The sequence below is a fragment of the Geotrypetes seraphini genome, chromosome 8 (genome assembly GCF_902459505.1).
Source record: "Geotrypetes seraphini chromosome 8, aGeoSer1.1, whole genome shotgun sequence".
Classification (NCBI taxonomy): domain Eukaryota; kingdom Metazoa; phylum Chordata; class Amphibia; order Gymnophiona; family Dermophiidae; genus Geotrypetes; species Geotrypetes seraphini.
The window spans coordinates 66603023-66624355 of NC_047091.1; the positions used below are offsets into that span (position 1 = coordinate 66603023).

At 45.8% G+C, this 21333-nt stretch overlaps 1 protein-coding gene across 1 annotated transcript; it reads left to right on the plus strand.

Moving 5' to 3' along the window:
• Positions 1-265: 265 nt before the first annotated feature.
• LOC117365189 (phospholipase A and acyltransferase 2-like) lies at positions 266-21095 on the plus strand. Its single transcript, XM_033955268.1, has 4 exons — positions 266-437; positions 6844-6946; positions 7661-7932; positions 19423-21095. The coding sequence occupies exons 1-4, from the start codon at positions 423-425 to the stop codon at positions 19531-19533; spliced, it is 501 nt and encodes a 166-aa protein (XP_033811159.1). The 5' UTR covers positions 266-422; the 3' UTR covers positions 19534-21095.
• The last annotated feature ends 238 nt before the right edge of the window (positions 21096-21333 follow it).

Genomic DNA, 21333 nt, shown 5'->3' on the forward strand with positions numbered 1-21333 from the left:
CGGCTAATTATACCAACATAAAGACTCATTAGTGTTTTTTGAGTATTAAGAGGGTGGGTAAAGAAGGGGCAGGTGGTTATGTGTTATATATATATATATATATATATGTGTGGGCAGACAACGGGGTCTATCCAGATCCCGCTGTTACAGAGAAGCTGCAGAATGCACGCAAAACCTCAGAACACAAATGTGCTAAGGCAAAAGTGCCAGTTGCAAAGACCCTGACGCTCCAATGCTAGATTAGAACCTAGATTCATGTGAGAAGATTCTGAAGCAAGTCTAAATTTTCCTGAGACACGTGAAAGAGTTAATTATTGCTCTCTTGTATGTTTTCCTATGACGCAGACAGAAACTGAAAGTGACTGAAAACAGCAAGCACAGCAAAGGCAGCTCGCCAAAGTCTGAATGCTGACAGGCAAAGGATGCCTCCTTCCACAGTAAGCATTTTGGGGACTAATAATGATTCTTTTTATATTTTGTGGGTATGAGATCACCTGATGGGGACTTGAATGACACTGACATGCCTCTAATCTTTTTTTTTTTTTTTTTTTTTCTTTCACTTCCTGTTTCTCTTCAGTTTTCTGTCCCCATTTCTGATGCTGAATTTTTCTTTCTCTTTCTCTTCCTGTTTCTGTTCAGTTGTCTCACCCCATTTTTGATGCTGAATGTGCATTTTTGCCTGAGCTAAAAATGATAAATATGTCTGTCACCTACGGATCTTTTGCTCCAACGTGGCGGAGGGGGGGAAGGGAAGATCTTTTCTAACTAAGGGCTAGATTCACAATGCAAACCGATTGTGTACTTTGCAACCAGATTTCCCTCAGGCCCCATTCACTAACCTTTCCTGCTATCCGCTTCGAATTCTTGCATGCAAAGTAGACAGGGATGCGATTCACCAACCAAATTGTCTAAACCGACTGGGCTGGCTGATCATCCCAAGAAGCGACTGCTGGGGACCAGTTGAAAAAAGTCTTTCTGACTCTCCGAAGCCCTGCTCGCTGCTGCCCTCTGAATTCTCCTGCCTGCCACCCCGATGCTCGTCTTCCTGCTTGCTCTGCCCCGGGCTAAAAAGAAAGCAAGTTTAAAAATAAAAAATAGTCGCTGCCCCGGCTCGCCTGCCTGCCTCAATTGCCTGCCTGCCTGCCCTGATCGCCTGCCTACCCCGACTCTCCCACCATTCCCCGTGGGCTTAAGCGGGTTAAAACCACGGGCTCCTAAAAAAAAGAAAGAAAAAAATCTATGCCGGGCCCGGAGGTCCAGCATTTGCTGGGATCGCTATAGAGCGATCCGGCCAGGCAGATCCTCTGATCGCCCCCATCTGCATATTGGAGTTTTGTAAATTCATCGGACCTGCCCGGATCGGGCCCGATTGGGCAAGTTCATGAATCTAACCCTAAGTCCCATCTCATCCCAATGTAAAACTGGGACGAGATGTCATGTATATGGCAATTCAGTTTAGGATGATGACTTGGAAGGGCTTCGATGGGAGCTGCAGCAATTTGGAACATGAGGACAGTGCTGGACAGACATTCATGGTCTGAATCCCGCAAATGATGAGATGGTTTAGATTGGCTGGAGTGAGCTTCGATGGCCACTCCAGTAGTTAGAACCTAAGGACAGTACTGGGCAGACTTCTAAGATCTGTGGTAGAGAGCTGCACGGGAACGGGGACGACGGGAATCCCGCGGGTTCCCCCTTTGGGTCACGGGGATCCCGTAGGGACGCCCCCTAGGGTCGCGGGAATCCCGTGGGGACGCCCCCTAGGGTCACGGGGATCCCGTGGGGACGCCTCCGAGGGTCGCGGGGTTCCTGCGGTGCTGGATGTATGTTCCTGCGGGGCTGGATGTACTCAGTCGCGTGGCTCCTCTTCTCCCTACCTGCTCTGCTTGCAGCACAGAGCCGAACGGAAGTCTTCCCGACGTCAGCACTGACGTCGGGAAGACTTCCGTTCAGCTCTCTGTGCTGCAGGCAGAGGAGAAGGAGAGTAGGCTCGAGTGGTGTACCAAGGGAGGGGGGCGGTCCACCCCGGGTGAAGCACAGCCGGCCAGGTCCCCTTACTTTTGTGGCGCTTCCCCGACTGACCGACAACAGCCCCGGTCCGACAAATCTCCCTGCCCTGTAGCCGCGAATCTAAATTACCTTCTTACAGCAGCTGTAAGAAGGTAATTTAGATTCGCGGTTAAGGGCAGGGAGGTTTGTCGGACCGGGCTTGCTCTGTTGTCGGGCAGGCGGGGAAGCGCCACGAAAGTAAGGGGGCAGGGAGAGAGAAAGGGAGGAAAGGTGGAGTGGAGAGGAAAAGACGCTTAAGGGAAATGGGTAAAACTGAAGTGGGAGAAGGACGCTGAAAGCACTGGGGAAGACAAAGGGGTGGAGAAGGACGCTGAAAGGCCATGGGGAAGACGGGGGGGGGGGAGAAGGACACTGAAAGGACATGGGGAAGACAGAGGGGGGAGAAGGACACTGAAAGCACATGGGGAAGACAGAGGGGGGAGAAGGTCGCTGAAAGGACCTGGGGAAAATGGGGGTGGGTGGAGAAGGACGCTGAAAGGACATGGGGAAGACAGAGGGGGGAGAAGGACACTGAAAGCACATGTGGAAGACAGAGGGGGGAGAAGGACGCTGACAGGACATGGGGAAGAGAGAGTGGGGAGAAGACGCTGGCAGGGAAGAAGACAGAGATGCCAGACTATGGTGGGAGCGGAGGGAAGAAGATGGGTGCCAGACCAATTTGGAAGGGGGGAGAAAGGGAGAGGCACAGTAACAGAGCAAATGGAAGATCCAGAGGGAAGAGAGACAGTGGATGGAAGGAATTTAATGAGAACATGTGGAAAGCAGAAACCAGGCAACAAAGGTAGGAAAATAATTCTATTTCTTTTTTTTTTTTTTTTTCTTCAGGATAAAGTAGTATATTAGTTGTGTTGATAAAAATTTATAAACATTAGAGGCTCTGGTAGAAAGCCGTTTACAAAGTATGTATTCTTCCCAATTAATATTTCCAAATTAATAAAGTCTTTTTGCTTATTTGTAAATGGGTTTCTACCAGAGCCTTTAATTCAGTAGCATAATTAAATAAAATATTTCTGAAGTTTATAGGGACGGGCGGGGACGGAGGGAATTCCTCGCGGGGACGAGTGGGGACGGAGGGGATTCCTCGCGGGGACGGGTGAGGACAGAGGGATTCCTCACGGGGACAGGTGGGGACGGGTAGGATACCTCACGGGGACGGGTGGGACTTTGGCGGGGACGGGTGGGATTTCTGTCCCCGCGCAACTCTCTAGTCTGTGGCCTAGAAATAACAAAGAAAAAAAGACACTTTAATCATGAAATTGTAATGCACGTAAATTATAGGGCAGACTGGATGGACTGTTTAGGTCTTTACTATGTTAAAGGCTTGTACAAAAGAATGTCCTATTTATCCGTTTAAGACAGTGTATCATAAACTGTGTGCCACGGCAAGATTCTGGGTGTGCCGTAAGACACCGGCAAGGAGGAGAGATGCCAGCTAACTAATTACAGGAGCGAGAGGCATGTGAGAGTCAGCTGGTGTCGGTACCTCTCCTCCAGCACCCCCCACCGACATAGTAATAGCAGGCTCAGGGTCCAATCTGGAGGGCCTCTGTGCATGCGTGGATGTTGATGTGATGATGTCACGCATGCACGTGATGTCATCATGAAGATGTATGCGCATTTCCAGATGTTGTCCAACTGCGACCCTGAGTTTAGTATTCTGTGGTTTCTTAAAAGTTTGCAGAACCCTGGGTTAAGGACTGGGGAAATTTGCAGAATTTCTGTAGAATATGTTCTCTTTCCAGAAGTTACTGGACACAAAGAACTAGATTCTGTAAATGGCACACAAATGTGGGCACGGAAAAAAAAATGCTTCTATAAACAGTGCACTAAGTTGGGCGTCCTTTATAGATCGGCGCATAGCACTGGGATTCGTGTTCAACTTTGGGTGCAGGGATTTATGCTCATTGAAATTTGGTGTAAATCCTTGTGCATAAATTAGATACAGATCCCTCAAATTCTATAATGCTGCATGCATCTTTAGTGAATGTCCCTGATCCACCCATGCACCTCCTGTGGCCACGCCCCCTTTTCAGTTGTGCACTTAAAAGATTTACATATGTATCTTTATAGAATAGCGCTTAGCAAGATGCATGCATAAATCCAAATTGTTGCCAAATATTTAATGCCAATTACTGACTGTTAGCACCCAATTTTCACTGCTAATTGGCTGGTTAATTAAATTGGTTGCACAAAGCAGGCACGTGCAAAAATTTGAATACTATGGGGTTCATAATCGAAACGGAAATACATCTAAATAGCCAGCTAAATCGGTATTTGCACGACCTAAAAGACAGGTCGTCCAAGTGCCGATAATTGAAACGGGTTATATATAACGGGTATATAACAACAGCTTAGGCCTTTTCAGTGCCGCTTTACCCCCCAGAGTGAAAAGGGGCGTTTCTGAAGGAGTGGTTAGGGTGGGCGGTAGGCAGGATGTGGGCCAACCTAGACTTAGTCATCCTGCAGCGATAATCAAAAGTTCAACGGGACTTCCTAGACAGAACTTATACGTTGTGACTTAGACGATTTAGAAACAGGTCTAAGTGCCCAGAAGGTATCCAAAGTGACCAGATAATCACTGCGGGGACAAAGTACAGACCCTCACTGACCCCCCCCCTTAAAAATCAGAATAAAAACATACATACTTGCCTCCAGAACATCAGCACCTGGCATAGTAAAGCCTAGTAGAGCTGCACAGAGGTGGCTTAGGTAGTCTTCGGGGGTGGGCTAGTGAACCATAGAGAGGAGGACCCAGGCCCATAAGCCACTCTAACCACTGCATTCATGGTGAAAAATGTGCACCCCCCAAAACCCTACTGTACTGTAAACCGCCTAGAACTCATGGTATGGTGGTATACAAAAATAAAATTTATTATTATTATATAGGTGCCACCTGCAGCCATAAGGGCTATTGGGGTGGTAGACAGGTGGGTATAGTAGGTTTTGAGGGTGTTGTGGGGGCTCACCATGACCTATAAGGGAGTTGTGGTGAGATGTTTATGTGGCACTCTTTTTGTGAAGTTCACAGCAGTGCCCTGTAAGGTGCCCCACTACTCTGTTGCCATGTCTGGGTGTCCAGTCCATCACTTTGCTGATTCCTCCCACGTCTAAAAGGTCTTTTTCTAGGCGTTTTAGGCTTGGACAATTTTTTGGACGAGAATGGGGTGTAAAGATAGATGACTTAGTGGTCTGGACGATCAAACGGCTGGATGTGCAAGTAGACGATTCTCAAAAAACAAACAATCCCATTTGGGATGTATTTTTTAAGAATGGACTTTGGATGACTAGCGACTTAGGCCCAAAATGGACTTAGATGTTTTTTTTTTTTAATTATGCACCTCTATATATAGAATCTGGTGGAAAAATCTTGCACAAAAATAATCTGTCTTCTGTGCAAATCAAATTGTTATGCTGGCTGTCTGTCCCAGCTTTCCACTGGGGTCCAATTCAGAAAGCTACTATCAGCCGTAGCGTGGAGTAACTGTGAGGTGTACGTGCATGTTACTGGCCACACAAAGCGCAGAAGTTAACTTGTGCAATATAGATGGGTAAACGCTGCATTTAAATGAAATAGTAATGAGGCCATTAATCCTTCCTCTACTGAGCACAAAAGGATATGGTAGTTTTTAATGTGTGCACAACATGTGAAATGTTTCACCAGGTCCAAGGCAGTGTAGAAAGATTGGCTGAGAGGATTTAATGCTGGTCTGTGGGGGTTAAATAACAGTTTTGTCTTTTTTTCAGTGACCAGATCAGTGACAGATGGGAGCTCATGTGTGAAAAGAAAAATATCAGCACACATCTGTAGGAATACCATATTTTAGCCCGCAAACCCCCGGACACATGGCCCCACCCTGTTCTGCCTTTAACCCTTCCCCATTCCGCCCCGCCCCCACAAAACCTCCTCTCTTCTTCCCCGACGAGCTCCGGCTGCATCTGGAGGGCCTGGCTATGTGCAGATGTGTGTGATGCTCAGAGGTCCTCCTGATGCGGCTGGAGTTCGTTGGGCCGAAACCTAGACAAACTGCCAGGTTTTGGAAAATCCATCGGTCACCTGGACAGTCCTCTAAAATAGAGGACATGTCCAGATTTTCTCAGACGTCTGGTACCCGGCTATTGTACAAACATAAAAACCAGCATCACAAAAATTTTATGCACAAGAAATTTTATGCACAAGAAATATTTCTGTGTTGAACAACAGATACAGATGTGTGCTGGCACTTTTTTGTTTGGACATGTGCACAGTGAATTACCACAGAACTTTTATGTGCATGTGTCTGGCAGGTTCCCCCCACTCTCACTCCCCTGACCAGTATACAAGTACTGCATCATGTCGACATCAGCGCATGCATAGAGGCCTTCCAAAATCTGGACAAACTGCCGGGTTTTGGAAATCTCTCCGTGCACCCAGACAGTCCTCTAAAAAGAGGACATGTCCAGCTTTCCCCCAACATCTGGTAACCCTAACTAGAGTCATATATTAGGCTCATAAATTTAGACAAATTAATAGCAAACTTAAATTTATAAACATAGGGGCTGATATGTAGTGGAACATAAGAACATACGACTGCTGAAAATCCAGAGACTGTCCGGTTAGTGCTGGGTTGGTCTGGGGGCAGAGCCAGGAGTTACTGGGGCACCACTGTTATTCAAGTGTCTTTGCTAGAGGACATTCACCATGAAACTATTAAGTTAATGTACATAGGAAGAGATGGATAGGGGTGGGGGCACTTGCCAGGTCTGTAAGAATAACAGATTTCTTTTGCCTTTCAGAGAAAACCCAAACTTGGCGACCTTATTGAAATTTCCCGCTTCGGTTATCAACACTGGGCTATTTATATAGGAGATGGCTATGTGATCCACCTGGCACCTCCAAGTAAGGACAAGAGATAAGCTATAGTAAATTCTCAATACAGGATCAAGGTATCTGGAATATATATTTAAGAGGTGGATGCCATTGAAATACATGCAGGTGAATGACTTGGGGGGGATCAGATCTTTAAGAGGGGTTTTTAGTTTATTTAGTTATAGCCCCACTTTAACAAGGTGGGTTGCAGTAATACATTCACAGTAAGTATTACAAAACAACCATAAATATAGACACATATAAATTTCATCCACGTATCATACAAAATAAGCAGATAAGTGCTCAGCACCCATATTTCTCTTCAAAAGCTTCTTAAAAACAGTTACACGGGGAAGAAATATCTCCCCAAAACAAGACAGGCTAATCGCCACAACACAAAAATCAGCATAATGGTGGAGAAGGGCCCTATAGCAGATAGCTTTTCCAGCTGTGTTTTTGGACTTTGTAAGCATATTAATAAAGCTTGTATATTCTCAACACATGTGGAAATACTTTTTTTCTGCCTTGGTGTCCTACTCTCTGAGTTTAGTTGATGACATCTTTCAGTCAGGGTTACCATTGAAGTGTATGCAGGTATATGATGTGGAGGAAGGTAAGGTGAGAGAAGTTAGAGGTAAAACTTTTGAACAATAACATAAATACTCTAGTTTGTTGAAAGCTGATACCCGAGCAGAGGTTTTCCTTTCCCAGTACTTTTCTGACCTCTTTTTCTTGGGTGTTTAGGTGAGTATGCTGATGACGCTGGTTCTTCCAGCCTCATGTCTGTCCTAACTGAGTGGGCCGAGGTGAGGAAGGACCCTTTGTCTTTGGTGGTGGGACGCAATTTCTACTGTGTGAACAACAAATATGATGAGAAATATACCCCATACCCTGTAAACAAAATCATTCAGCGAGCCAAGGAAATGGTGGGAGAGAGGCTACCCTACAGCTTGACTAGCAATAACTGTGAACATTTTGTGACCTCGCTTCGCTACAACCAAGCCGTGTCTGAACAGGTGCGTACACGCCCATTTACTTTCTCACTGGGGATAGATCTCAAAGTCCGCCTTCCAGATCTCCTGAACTGGTCTGACATTTTAGAATATCCAAATAGATTTATGTATGTTTAGTCTAAGAAAGAAGGTCATTAACTATTCAGGAAACCTGGCCTGATAGGTAGGGTGACCAGGTTACCCATTTCAGAAGGGAGACTTTTGGCCAGTCTTGGTTTTAAAATTACATCCCAAAGCAGTGTAGCATTTGTAGTCTATCCATTGAAATTAGTGCTGCAAGTCCCATAATGCACCAGGATGAGGTTGGCAGAAATCCAGGACTGGCCAAAAAGTCTTCCTTCTGGAATGGGTAACCTGCTCACTGACAGCGGCAGGCTGCTGATCGCATCACAGAAATAGACCTCGCACTCCTTGGCTACTGGTATGAAATATATTTATTAGCAAAAGACACTGAAATGCAGCACTCTGGGCAGATAAGGATAATTTACATACAATGTAGCTGGCTTCTGTATTAGGATTCATCTCTTCGCCTCCCCTCCTTCTTCTCTTATGCCAGCCAGCATAACATTTATACACTTCAGCTCAGTAGCCTAAGATACAGATTACATACTTGCTTTTCTATTGGCTATATGGTGTTTCTTGGGTCGCACAAAAGCGCAAACGCTGCAGCAAGACAGAGGAGGGATCCGGCAAGATGGTAAACACCCGGGGGCAGCAGAGGAAAACACTGCATCACCCTCGACCGGGGCCACACAAAATACTTCATGGGGCCGTATGCAGACCGCAGGTTGGACACCCCTTGTGTAAACACTTATCATGGAGCCATACTGAAACGTGATGTCACCTGGTGCCAAAACTGACCTTTCTATATTTCCCTGACAAATGCATTTCCAATACTAAGGCTAATAACTCCGGAGAACAGACCCCCACCTTCCTGAGTTACACTGTCCTTCGCTAGTGCTTCTTAGGAGGACTTCTTATCATGTACTCAGTGGCGTACCTAGCATATGTGACACCCATCATTTTTTGACACCCTCCCCATCTGTATGAAAACATAATTTTTTGTAACAATCCACACGTCACACATGAGTACCTAGGAAAAGGCAGCATCTTACATACTGCAATGAGCCGTACAACATCAATACACCCATTGTAAAACTAAACAAGCCAGAGTAGTACAGATCAATCCTAACAAAAAAACATATCTTTTGAACACACAGAACATAGAAAACACCTTCGCCTAGTATGGAATATGTAACCCCTCCGTCTTTTACAAAACTGCTACTACCACGGCTGGCGCTAAAAAACGTTCAACAGTTTTGTAAAAGGGGGGATAAAATAGAAATACATAGACAAAGGTTAAATTGAACCAGCAAGAAGCTGGACTCTGCATACAATGCTCCACAGAAACAGTGGCACATGTCTCCTAAAGCAATAAATAAATATAATTTTTTTTCTACCTTTGTCTTCTGTGGTTTCTGCTTTCCTCATCTTCTTGTAACTCTCTTCCTTCCATCCACTGTCTGCTGTCTCTCTTCCCCTATATGGCATCTTCTCTCCTTCTATGCCCCTTCCAGAAACTGTATGCCTCCCCCTTCCATCTCTCCTTTCACCCCCATTGGTCTGGCATCTCTCTCCTCTTTTTCCCTCTCCCACACCTCTCCTCTGCAATTCCTTTCCCTTTTTTCCCTCATTTTCCTTTTCAATTTATTTTCTGCATCTGTCTAGATTACGTTCTTACTACCCTCTCATCAATGTCCTTTTTTACTGTCTACCTAAAGCTTGCCACCTCTTTCCCTCACCCCTCCAGTGTTTTCCTAACTCAATCATTTTCTCCCCATCATGTGCCTTCCTTTTATTTAACCCCTCCTTCCATCGTGTACCCTCTTTCTCCAACCCTTCCATCTAGTACAGGGGTTGGGAACCTATGGCTCGCGAGCCAGATATGGCTCTTTTGATGGCCACATCTGGCTCACGGACAAACGATGGAGGGTGTCATTAGTTGCTGCGGGCTGTTTGCCTGCGAATGCTGCGATGCTGAAGTCGGATGTTGCGATGCCGAAGCCGGATGTGGACACGATGGAGGGCGCGGCCTGCGCTCGGGGGACATTATAATACTGGCTGGCAAACAGGAAGCAGAGGGTTGGCGTAAAGGGCCACTACTCAGACTGGAAAGGGGTCACGAGCGGAGTTCCGCAGGGGTCAGTGCTGGGACCGCTCTTGTTCAATATCTACATAAATGACCTAGAGGTGGGAACAAAGTGTGAAGTCATTAAATTTGCAGATGACACCAAACTATACAGCAGGGCTCAAACCAAGGAAGACTGCGAGGAGCTCCAAAAAGATCTAACGCAGCTGGAAAAGTGGGCCGAAAAATGGCAGATGAGCTTCAACGTGGGAAAATGCAAGGTCATGCACGTGGGGAAAAAGAACCAGATGTTCACATACAAAATGGGGGGAACACCACTAGGGGTTAGTAACCTGGAGAGAGACCTGGGAGTGATGGTAGACGCAACACTGAAGGCATCGGCGCAATGCGCCACAGCCTCTAGGAAAGCAAACAGAATGCTGGGTATCATTAAGAGGGGTATTACGACCAGGACGAAGGAAGTTATCATGCCGCTGTATCGTGCAATGGTACGGCCGCATCTGGAGTACTGTGTCCAGTACTGGTCGCCATACCTCAAGAAGGACATGGCGGTACTTGAGGGAGTACAAAGAAGAGCAACCAAACTGATAAAGGGAATGGAAAATCTCCCATATACCGACAGATTGAAGCAGTTGGGACTTTTCTCCCTGGAGAAGCGAAGACTTAGAGGAGACATGATAGAAACCTTCAAGATCCTGAAGGGCATAGAAAAAGTAGACAGAGACAGATTTTTCAAATTAAGGGGCACCACAAGTACAAGGGGGCATTGGGGGAAATTGAAAGGGGACAGGTTTAGAACAAACGCTAGGAAGTACTTTTTCACTCAGAGGGTGGTAGATACATGGAACGCGCTTCCAGAGGCTGTTGTGAACAAGAAAACACTAAATGGATTCAAAGAAGGTTTGGATAGATTCCTAGAAGAAAAAGGGATTGGGGGGTACAGATAGGTATAGACCATTGCTCAGGCAATGGGCCTGATGGGCCGCCGCGGGAACGGACCGCTGAGCAGGATGGACCTATGGTCTGCCTCAGCGGAGGCAACTTCTTATGTTCTTATGTTCTTACGTCATCTCCGCCGAGTGCAGGCCACGCCCTCCATCGCATCCTCATTCGACTTCGGCATTGCAACATCCGGCTTCGGCATCGCAACATTCACAGGCGATCCATCACCCTACCTTGCAGCATCCGCGGAAGAACGGGCCGCAGGCACAAATTGAGGCTTTGGTCTAGCTAAAGTTGGTAGCCCCCGCAGCCAATATACAGCCAGAAATTGAGGCCCCCACTTCTGCCTAGCTACTGTCAGTGGCCCGATGCAAAACGTGCTGCCAGAAATTGAGGCCCCAGCTTCGGCCTAGCTACAGTTGCGGCCCCCGCAGCATCCGTGGCCGAAAGGGCCTGAAGCCGCATCCACAGGCAGCCACAAATCATGCCACTTTCCACCAGTGGCCGAATTTCAAGCCGCTGACTTGGGCCTAACCTGCCTTGACAGCCTGTAAGGGTCCATCCCACCAGCTATACATGTAATTGGCTACCCTGCCCTTTTATTGAAGAACCCTTTTATTGAAGAATATGGCTAAAAGAAAAAAAGATGAGGAGTATCGTACTTTTCAGTAGGAATGGACAGAGGAATTCACCTTTGTGGAGAGAGCAGGTTCTGCAGTGTGTCTAATATGCAATGATAAAATTGCATCGATGAAACGGTCAATTATAAAGCGGCACTTCAACACACGCCATACTACATTTGCATCAAAATATCCTTTGGGGGACGGCAGGAAGAAAGCATGTCAAGAGCTATTGTGCAGAGTGCAAGCTAGTCAGCAGCAACTCCGTGTTTGGACCCAATAAGGTGACTGGAATTCGGCTAGCTTTGCTGGTACCTTAGCAATTGTGAGAAACGGAAAGCCATTCATAGATGGGGAATAAGCCAAAACATTCATGCTTGATTTTGCCAATTAACTTTTTGACGACTTTTCGACCACCAAGCCTTCCGACTACTCGTTCAATCCCTGGTATTAAGCATATTAGACTACTGCAACATTATTTACCTCGGATCCTATAAAAATACCATCAAACGTCTAAGAATAGTCCAAAATGCGGCCGTCCGCCTCATTTATGATCTCAAAAATACGACCATGTCAGCCCATACTACACCAAACTCCACTGGCTTCCAGTAGAGGCAAGGATCATCTTTAAGTTCGCTTGCCTCTGCTTCAAAACTTTAACAGGCTCCTCCCCAATTTTCCTCTCTGAGCACCTTGAAATAGCAGGCCCCTCTCGCACACGAAACACCCACTTATTCACCTTTCCCTCCCTAAAAGGCTGTCTCTACAAGAGATTCATTGATAGAACCCTAGCATTCCAAGCGGGCAAATTGAACAATTGCCTAACCGCCCTCATCTCTAACTCTCTGCCCTACCACCTGTTCAGGAGGTCACTGAAAATCTACCTCTTCGACAAATTTCGCTAACTCTCCCTTCCCTCCTCCCCTGCCCCCCTCCCGATCCCGATATGCCTCCAACCCTCCGACTTCGCCCTCCTTACCAAGCCATTTATGGCCTCTCTTACTCAATCTCTGTTTTTATCTAACTGCCCGGCCTTTGTGCTGGCCTCCACAACATATGCCTTTCATTGCCATATATGTAACATCGCCGTAAATGTAACATCACTATAATATTTAACATCGCTGTATATGTACAGTCTCTTCTTTAGTATATCCTTTTCATTACCATATATGTAACATCACTGCAAATGTAACAACACTGTAATATGTAACATCACTGTAAATGTACAGTCTCTTCTATTGTTAACCGCATAGAACTTCCATGGTATTGCGGTATACAAGAATAAAGTTATTATTATTATTATTATTATTAATAAAGACAAGATAATCAAAAGAATAAAAGACATGCCTCTGTCGGCAAGAACTGTTCACGATCGTACCATCATGATGGCAAATCAAATTGAGGCAACACAAGTGAAGGACATAAATGCAGCACCATTCTTTTCTCTCACTTTGGATGAATCAACAGACATAAGCCATTTATCCCAGTTCAGTGTGATTGCATGGTATGCTGTCGGTGGCACACTACATGAGGAAAGACTTGCTGTTTTGCCTATGAAAGAGACAACAAGAAGGGAGGATTTATTCAAGTCTTTCATTGAATTCGTTAAAGAACAAAATCTACCGATGGATAAACTTGTTTCGGTGTTACTGATGGTGCTCCGTGCATGGCGGGGAAAAACAGAGGATTTGTAGCATTTCTTCGTGAACATGTAAAAAGACCCGTCCTAAGTTTTCACTGCATCCTACATCAGGAGGCACTTTGTGCTCAGATGTGTGGTAAGCAGCTTGATGAGGTGATGTCGCTGGTCATTCAGGTGGTCAACTTTATTGTTGCCCGAGCTTTACATGATCGCCAGTTTAAAACACTGCTGGAAGAAGTGGGGAATAATTATCCTGGTCTGCTTCTGCACAGCAATGTGCATTGGTTGTCAAGAGAGAAAGTGCTCAGCCATTTCACGGCTTGTCTGAGCAAAATCCGGAATTTTCTTGAAATGAAAAACGTCGAGCATCCTGAGTTAGCTAACACTGAGTGGCTCTTGAAGTTCTACTATCTCGTGGACATCACTGAACATCTGAACCAGATCAATGTGAAAATGCAAGGCGTTGGAAATACAGTCTTATCCCTTCAACAAGCAGTGTTTACATTTGAAAACAAGCTAGAACTCTTCATCGCCGACATTGAAACTGGTCGTTTACTACACTTTGAAAAACTGGGGGAGTTTAAAGATGCATGCACAGCAAGTGACCCTGCTCAACATCTTGATCTTCAGCAGCTAGCGGACTTCACATCTAATCTCCTGCAGTCATTCAAAGCGCGCTTTGGAGAATTTCGTGAGCGCACTCGTCTTTTTAAGTTCATCACTCATCCACACGAGGGTGCAGTGGATAGCGCCGACCTGAGTTACATCCCCAGTGTCTCCGTCAGAGATTTTGAGCTACAAGCTGCTGACCTGAAGGCCTCAGACATGTGGGTGAATAAGTTCAAGTCACTGAATGAAGATTTGAAAAAACTTGCACGACAGCAAGCAGATTTGGTGAGCAAACACAAGTGGGGAGAAATGAAAAAACTTAAATTGGTGGACCAGCTGATTGTCAAAACTTGGAACGCGCTTCCCGTCACATACCACACACTGCAGCATGTGAGTATTGCTGTACTGACAATGTTTGGCTCTACATATGCATGTGAGCAGTCTTTTTCACATCTAAGGAACATCAAGACCAACCTACGATCACGTTTAATGGATGGAAGTCTCAACGCCTGCATGAAACTTAACCTCATCACATATCAACCAGACTACAAAGCCATCAGCAAAACCATGCAGCACCAGAAGTCGCATTAATGATAAGAAGTACTTTATTCATCATTGGTTAGGAACAGCATAACAACGTTATTAAAAAGAATTCAGAGATTTATTGTACTTTAAAAGTGTTGGTCTTACCTAAAATGCACACATTTAATTGTATTTAGGTTTAAAATGTAATTCCGTGAGAGCCATACAATATGTTTAAACTTTAAACATATTGTATGGCTCTCACGGAATTACATTTCAAAATATGTGGCGTTTATGGCTCTCTCAGCCAAAAAGGTTCCCTAGCCCTGATCTAGTACCTTCTCCTCTCTCTGTCCACTTCCATCCAGCTCCCCTCTTTCTCTCCTCCCATTTCCTTCCTGCATTTGCTCCCTTATCTCTCCCATCTGCACTTCCATCCAGCATAGGCTCCCCACTACCATCCAATGTCTGCCCTTTCTCTCTCCATCCACCCTACTACCATCCAATGTCTGCCCTTTCTCTCTCCATCCACCCCTCTTCAATCAGCATCTGCCCCCTTTCTTTCCCTCCAATATCCTTCCCCCTTATGTCTCTCCCCTTTCTCTGTACATCAATTCCATCAGCACCACCCTTCCATACCACCCTGCCCCTTTCTTTCCCTCCACCACTCAGAGGGTGGTGGACACCTGGAATTCGCTTCCAGAAGAGGTGGTAGAGCAGAGTACGATTTTGGGTTTCAAAATGGGATTGAAGGGTACAATTAGAGGGTTACTATACAGTACAAAATGCTTTAGAGCATTAGATCACTTACAGGTCATTGACCTGGGGGGCCGCCAGGGGAGCGGACTGCTGGGCATGATGGACCTGTGGTCTGACTCGGCAGAGGCGATGCTTATGTTCTTATGTTCCATTCCAGCAGTCCTGCTCCTTTCTCTCCCTTCATGCAGCAAGGTCCCGCGATGATGGTAGCTGCCAGCTGCCAATCCACCCCACTCTGACGTACTTGCTCTGGAGCGGATTCGGCAGCCGCAAGCTGGAAGGTCCCACGATGACTCGTCTGCTGGCTCTGCTCCAGAAGAAGTAAGTTAAGTCGGAGGGGGTGGACCTGGTAGCCGCAGGGAGTTGCAGCAAAGTCCCGCAATGACTGCGTCTGTCGGGTCTACCCCCTCCGACGTAACTTACTTCTTCCGGAGCATAGCCAGCAGACAAGTCATCACGGGACCTTCCTGCACCTCAGCGCGGCTGCCGACTCTGCTGCAGAGAAAGTAAGTCAGAGGTAACATGACCATTTTTTTTTTCATCAAAAGGGGACATCTATTAATTGACTGTGTATCCTTTATTTCATTTCTTTCTTTCTACACTCAGGCACAACAATTGTCCCTTTCTATTCACTCCCTCCTTCCTTCCCATGTCGTTAGTGCCCCCAGTGCCTCCTTCCCGTGTCCTTAGTGCCCCCAGTGCCTCTGTCCTTAGTGCCCCCAGTGCCTCTGTCCTATGTCATTAGTGCCCCCAGTGCCTCCTTCCCATGTCCTTAGTGCCCCCAGTGCCTCCGTTCTGTGTCCACAGTGCCCCCAGTGCCTCCGTCCTGTGTCCATAGTGCCCCCAGTGCCTCCTTTCCATGTCCTTAGTGCCTCCTTCTTATGTCCCCCCACTGCCTTCCAGATTTTGTCCACTCCCTAAGCCAGCCAGCCTGCCTGCCTGCCTACCTATCTCCCTCCCTCCCTGCCGCGTTAAAGCCAGCCAGCTTGCCTGCCTACATCCTTCCCTCAATGCCGTGGAAAAAAAAAAAAGCCTCTCTCCTTCCTTTCCCCTGGTCCACGCCGCTGCAGTCTTACTTCCCCGCTGCTGCTGCTAATCGCCGACAAGAAGTCTTCTTTCCGACGTCAGAATTTATGTCAGAAAGAAGACTTCTTGTTGGCGATTAGCAGCAGCAGCAGCTGGGAGGTAAGGCTAATGTGACCTTTTATTTTTTTTCATCAAAACGGGACATCTATTAATATTCAGTCCCGCCCTAGCCCCACCCCCCTGCCCTGTCCCCAATTTCTTCCATTTATTTTCATGTACACACAATATCTTATTAATTCATAATGGTAAACATAAAATATATCTAAAAAACACAAAGCACATGGTACGCAGAGAAAATGTTAATTATCATTTACGAGTTTCAGGGATTTTTTCAAAGATATCAAACAGATTACTTTAAAATATGCAATGTCCCATCAGTAACTATAGAAAAATAGACACATATAGTGCAAAATATAGACAGCAGATATAAATTCTCAAAACAGACACATTTTAATCACTAAATTGAAAATAAAATCATTTTTCTTACCTTTGTTGTCTGGTGATTTCATGAGTCTCTTGGTTGCACTTCCTTCTGACTGTACATCCAATCTTTCTTTCTTTCTTTTGCATCCAACATTTCTTTCACAATCCAGCCCCATCCCCTTTGGGTCCAGGTCTCTCTCTCTTTTCCCTCTATTGCCCTCCCCAGATCCAGTGTCAGTTCTCCTTTGTACCGTTGTTCCAGGTCTCCCTCTCTCTCCCTCCCTCTCTGTCTGAACCTCCCATAGTCCTGCATCTTCCTCCTGTCTTTCCCCTTTCATCCAGGCCTTTCTCTCTGTAGTCTTTCTAATCTGCTTACAACACCCCCCCCCCTTTCTCTGCCTCTTTCTCTCCTTCTTTCCTTCCTCCCTCCCAGCAAATTTTAGCATATCTCCTTCTTTTTTCCCCTCAGATCCAGTATCTGTCTCCTTCCTCTTTTCCTCCTCCTAGGTCTAGTATCTGTCTCCTCCCCTTCCCCCCTGCTCTGGCATCTCTCTCTCCGTTCCCTTCCTCCCGTTCTTCCCTGGTCTTTCTTCTCAATTTATTTTCTGTCTCTGTCTAAATTCTTTTTTATTATTCAGTCCTCAATTTCCCTCTTTCACTGTGTCTACTTATAGCTTGCCACCTCTTTCCATCACCCCTTCCAGTATCTAACTCTATCCTCGTCCCTCAATCCAACATGTGCCCTTTTTTCTTTCCTCCCCACTTCTTCCAGCGTCTGCTCCCCCTCTCCCTCACAGTTCCATTCAGTGGCTATCCCTCCTCTCCCCCACACTTCCATTCAGTGTCTGTCCCTCTCTCTACCCCTTCCATCGAGTAGAGGTTTGTTGTAATCCCTATCTCCTCCGTCTGATTGATTGCTGTGAGACAGACATGGGATGGTAGCATGGAATGCTGCTATTATTTGGTTTTTTGCCAGGTACTTGTGACTTGGATTGGCTTCTGCGAAGACGGGATACTGGGCTAGATGGACCATTGGTCTGACCCAGTAAGGCTATTCATATGTTCTTATGCACAGAGCCTGCAGGGGAAGCACAAATAGCTGAGAGGCAGAGGAAGCCCCAAAGCAGCATTCTGCCACTCAGCTGTTTGGGGCAGGAAACTTTTTTTTTTAATGGGCACAGATGCTTTGTGTGTGTTAAACATGCACAATATATGCCCCATTAAAAAAAGAAAAAAGCACCCCCCCATTGATGACAGCCCTCCCCGACATCCCCCCAACAAACTGGCACTGGAACTGACCCCTCCGTGCCAGCAAATGGCCATGCTGCCCCCCCTTGTGAGAAAAATTGGCATGAGGAATGCCCACCTCCCCATGCGAGAAAAAATTGGCAGGAGGGATGCTCTTTTAAACCTCCCCTCGACTCACCTCCCCAGAGGCTCGGTCCCTCCCAGCTTTGATCCAAAATGGTGAGCCTTCCCCTCCTCAGTGCATAATGTGATGCATGGGGAGGGGCCTAAGGTCCTGATTGGCTCAGAAGCTGTAGGCCCCTCCCTTTAGAGGGGTCCATTGGGAGGGGCCTTAGGCGTCTGAGCCAGTCAGGGCCTTCAGCCCTTCTCGTGCATCACATGATACACCGAGGAGACGAAAGCCCGCCATTTTGGATCTGCGGTTCTCAGAGCTGGGAGGGATCGAGCCTCCCTCCTATTCTCTTCACACAAAGTTACTGGTGGGGGGAGAGTGAAGTTTGGATGAGCATCCAGTGACAGGAGGGGGTAGACATCCCTCCTGCCTTTTTTGGGAAGCAAGGGATGAGGGGAGGGGATGGTTCGGGGGTGGCATCTGGTGTGGTGGGGGTTCTCTGTTGGCAGGAGGGAGTGGGCATCCCTCCTGCCAATTTTTTTCTCTCTCAAGGGGGTGGTTGGCATGGCCGGAGGGAGTGGGCATCCCTCCAGCCAATTTTTTCTCATGCAGGGGGAGGGGGGGCGGCGTTTGCATGGCAGGAGGGATGGGGTGGGCATCCCTCCTGCCGTTTTTGCTGCAGTGGGAGTGGGTCAGTCCCAGTGCCAGTTTGTTAGGAGGATGTTGGGGAAGGCTTTCACCAGCTTTTTTTTTTTTTTAATGGGGCAGATATTGTGCGTGTACAATACACACACATCATCTCTGCCCATTAAATTTTAAAAAAAAAAAAGATTTGGCATGTTATAAATATTTTTGTATCAGTGGGACAAGTCAGTTCCTGGTCTTGACTGGTCACTTTTTTCAGATTGCCAAAAGCAATCACTTTCTTTTGTGCATCAGGAAGCCATGTTAGAGCATCGATCGCTCTGCTATAGTTTGCATGACATTTCAATATTAATGAGCTTATTTGCATGGTCAACCAGTCAAAACTAGTTGAGCGACGATTGTTAGACAATCGCTGATTTTAGTGCATCTGGCCCATAGTAGGAACAGAAATGCTTAGATAGACCCCCCTCCCCTCCCTTCCTCCACATGGCAATTAGGTTGAGAAACAAGAGAACAAACAGCAAAAACAGAAACAACAAATAGTAGAGATGACTGAGGGGATAATGATGGCACTGGACCACACACGGGTTAATTTATTGATATCTTGATTCCTGAAAGATGTTCTTTATTCTCTGTGTAATGTGACTGTTATCTCTAAAAAGAGTTCCCGTGCAGCAATGAGTCACATCTGAAAAATTTACATTTTCTATTGACTGGTTTTGTCCTTTCTTTCCAGGTGGACAAAACCATCGCCACTGCTGGCTGGGTTGCACTTGGCGCTGTGGTTGGCTTTGCTGCATTGGCTGTTGGCTTTGTGGCAACAAGGAACAAACGAGAAAAACAATGACCCCATTGCATTAGTGGATGAATATTTTCTCACTTCCATTTTATTTAAAAAGCGGCTTAGTGATGAAAGCAATGGACTGTGAACCAGGGAAGCTAGGCCTCAAATCCTGTTTTTTCCACTGATACTCCTTGTGAATTTGAGCTTCTCCTCCTACCTTGGGTACCCACTTATACTGTAAGTTCTTTGAGGCAGGGATATATTGCATCTGAGTACTTATCACCACTGTCCAGCATTAAAATACTGATAAGTATTATAGGTACCCTCATTTTGTCCAGTTTAGACTAATGTACTGTATTGCTTAATTTATATTTCTATTGTATCCAGTACTAACAAAACTTTACATTCAGACCCGTAATAGGCTGTCAATATTTAGAATGGTATTGCCAAGGAATATCAGATTGTCCCTGGCCCCTGCCCCTAGGCGACGGCATGTAAAGGAAAAAGTAGACAGGGACAGATTTTTCAAATTATGGGGGACCACAAGTACAAGGGGGCACTCGGAGAAGTTGAAAGGGGACAGGTTTAGAACAAACGCTAGGAAGTTCTTTTTCACCCAGAGAGTGGTGGATACATGGAACGCGCTTCCGGAGGCTGTGATAAGCCGAAGCACGTTGCAGGGCTTCAAAGAAGGTTTGGATAGAGGACAAAGGGATTGAGGGGTACAGATAGGAGTAGAGGAAGGTTATAGGGATAGGAGTGAGAGGTAAGCTATAGGAATAGTCGGGACCACTGATCAGGCAAATGGGCCTGATGGGCCGCCGCGGGAGCGGACCGCTAGGTGAGATGGACCTCTGGTCTGCCTCAGCGGAGGCAACTTCTTATGTTCTTATGTTCTTAACAGGAATAGTAATACCCTAGCTTTTACAAAGAATGAGTGAAACACGTTGGTAAAGGGGACGCAACATTCAGAAGCTGAAAAGCTAAGTTATTAAACTATCAATTTAAATAATGAAAATGCACAGAAATGGATAAAATATGTAAACAATAAGCATAATAGAATTAATAGCAAAAGAAGATCAAATGAAATATTAAAGATATAAAAAGTAAAATAGGTATGCCACATCGGGAAGTATGAGGAATTAAACCCCCGAGGAACTAGAGTGTTCCGGAGGCAATCTGACATCCCTTGGCAATACCATTCTAAATATTGACAGCCTATTATAGGTCTGAATGTAAAGTTTTGTTAGTAATGTACTGTATGACAGCCTCTCCTTGAAAACATTAAAGCATCCCCAGCTGATCCTGTGAATTGCAGTAAAGCTGATTCATAATGTGTGCTGAGAAATTATAGAAGTCTATAAAATACTGAGTGGAGTGGGACAGCTAGATGTGAATCTCTAGTTTACTTTTTCCTAAAATAAAAGGACTAGGGGGCACACAATGAAGCTACTTAGTAAATTTAAAACAAACCGGAGAAAATATTTCTTTACTCAGTGTGTAATTAAACTCTGCCATAACATACCATACATTTTCTTCTATACCACACATTTTGACAAGGATTCAATGCGGTTTATAAGATTTCTAATCGGTGGTCATGATCAATAAATTATAGATTTGAAGAAGCAGAAATGTCATTGCATTTTGAATTATAAGCTTGAAGAGAAGATATGATTCTTTAGCATTCTCCTAAAGTTGTAATATATGTCCGGTTGACGTAGGTGTTGTGGGAGGCAGTTCCAAGTTTTGGGATCTTGGATTCATATAACTTCTTTCGGTGTACACGCAAAGGTGAACAGAAAGCTTGCTAATAGCATTGCATCAATCTCGAGTTGAAAAAAGAGTTTGTAACAATGATGTCCG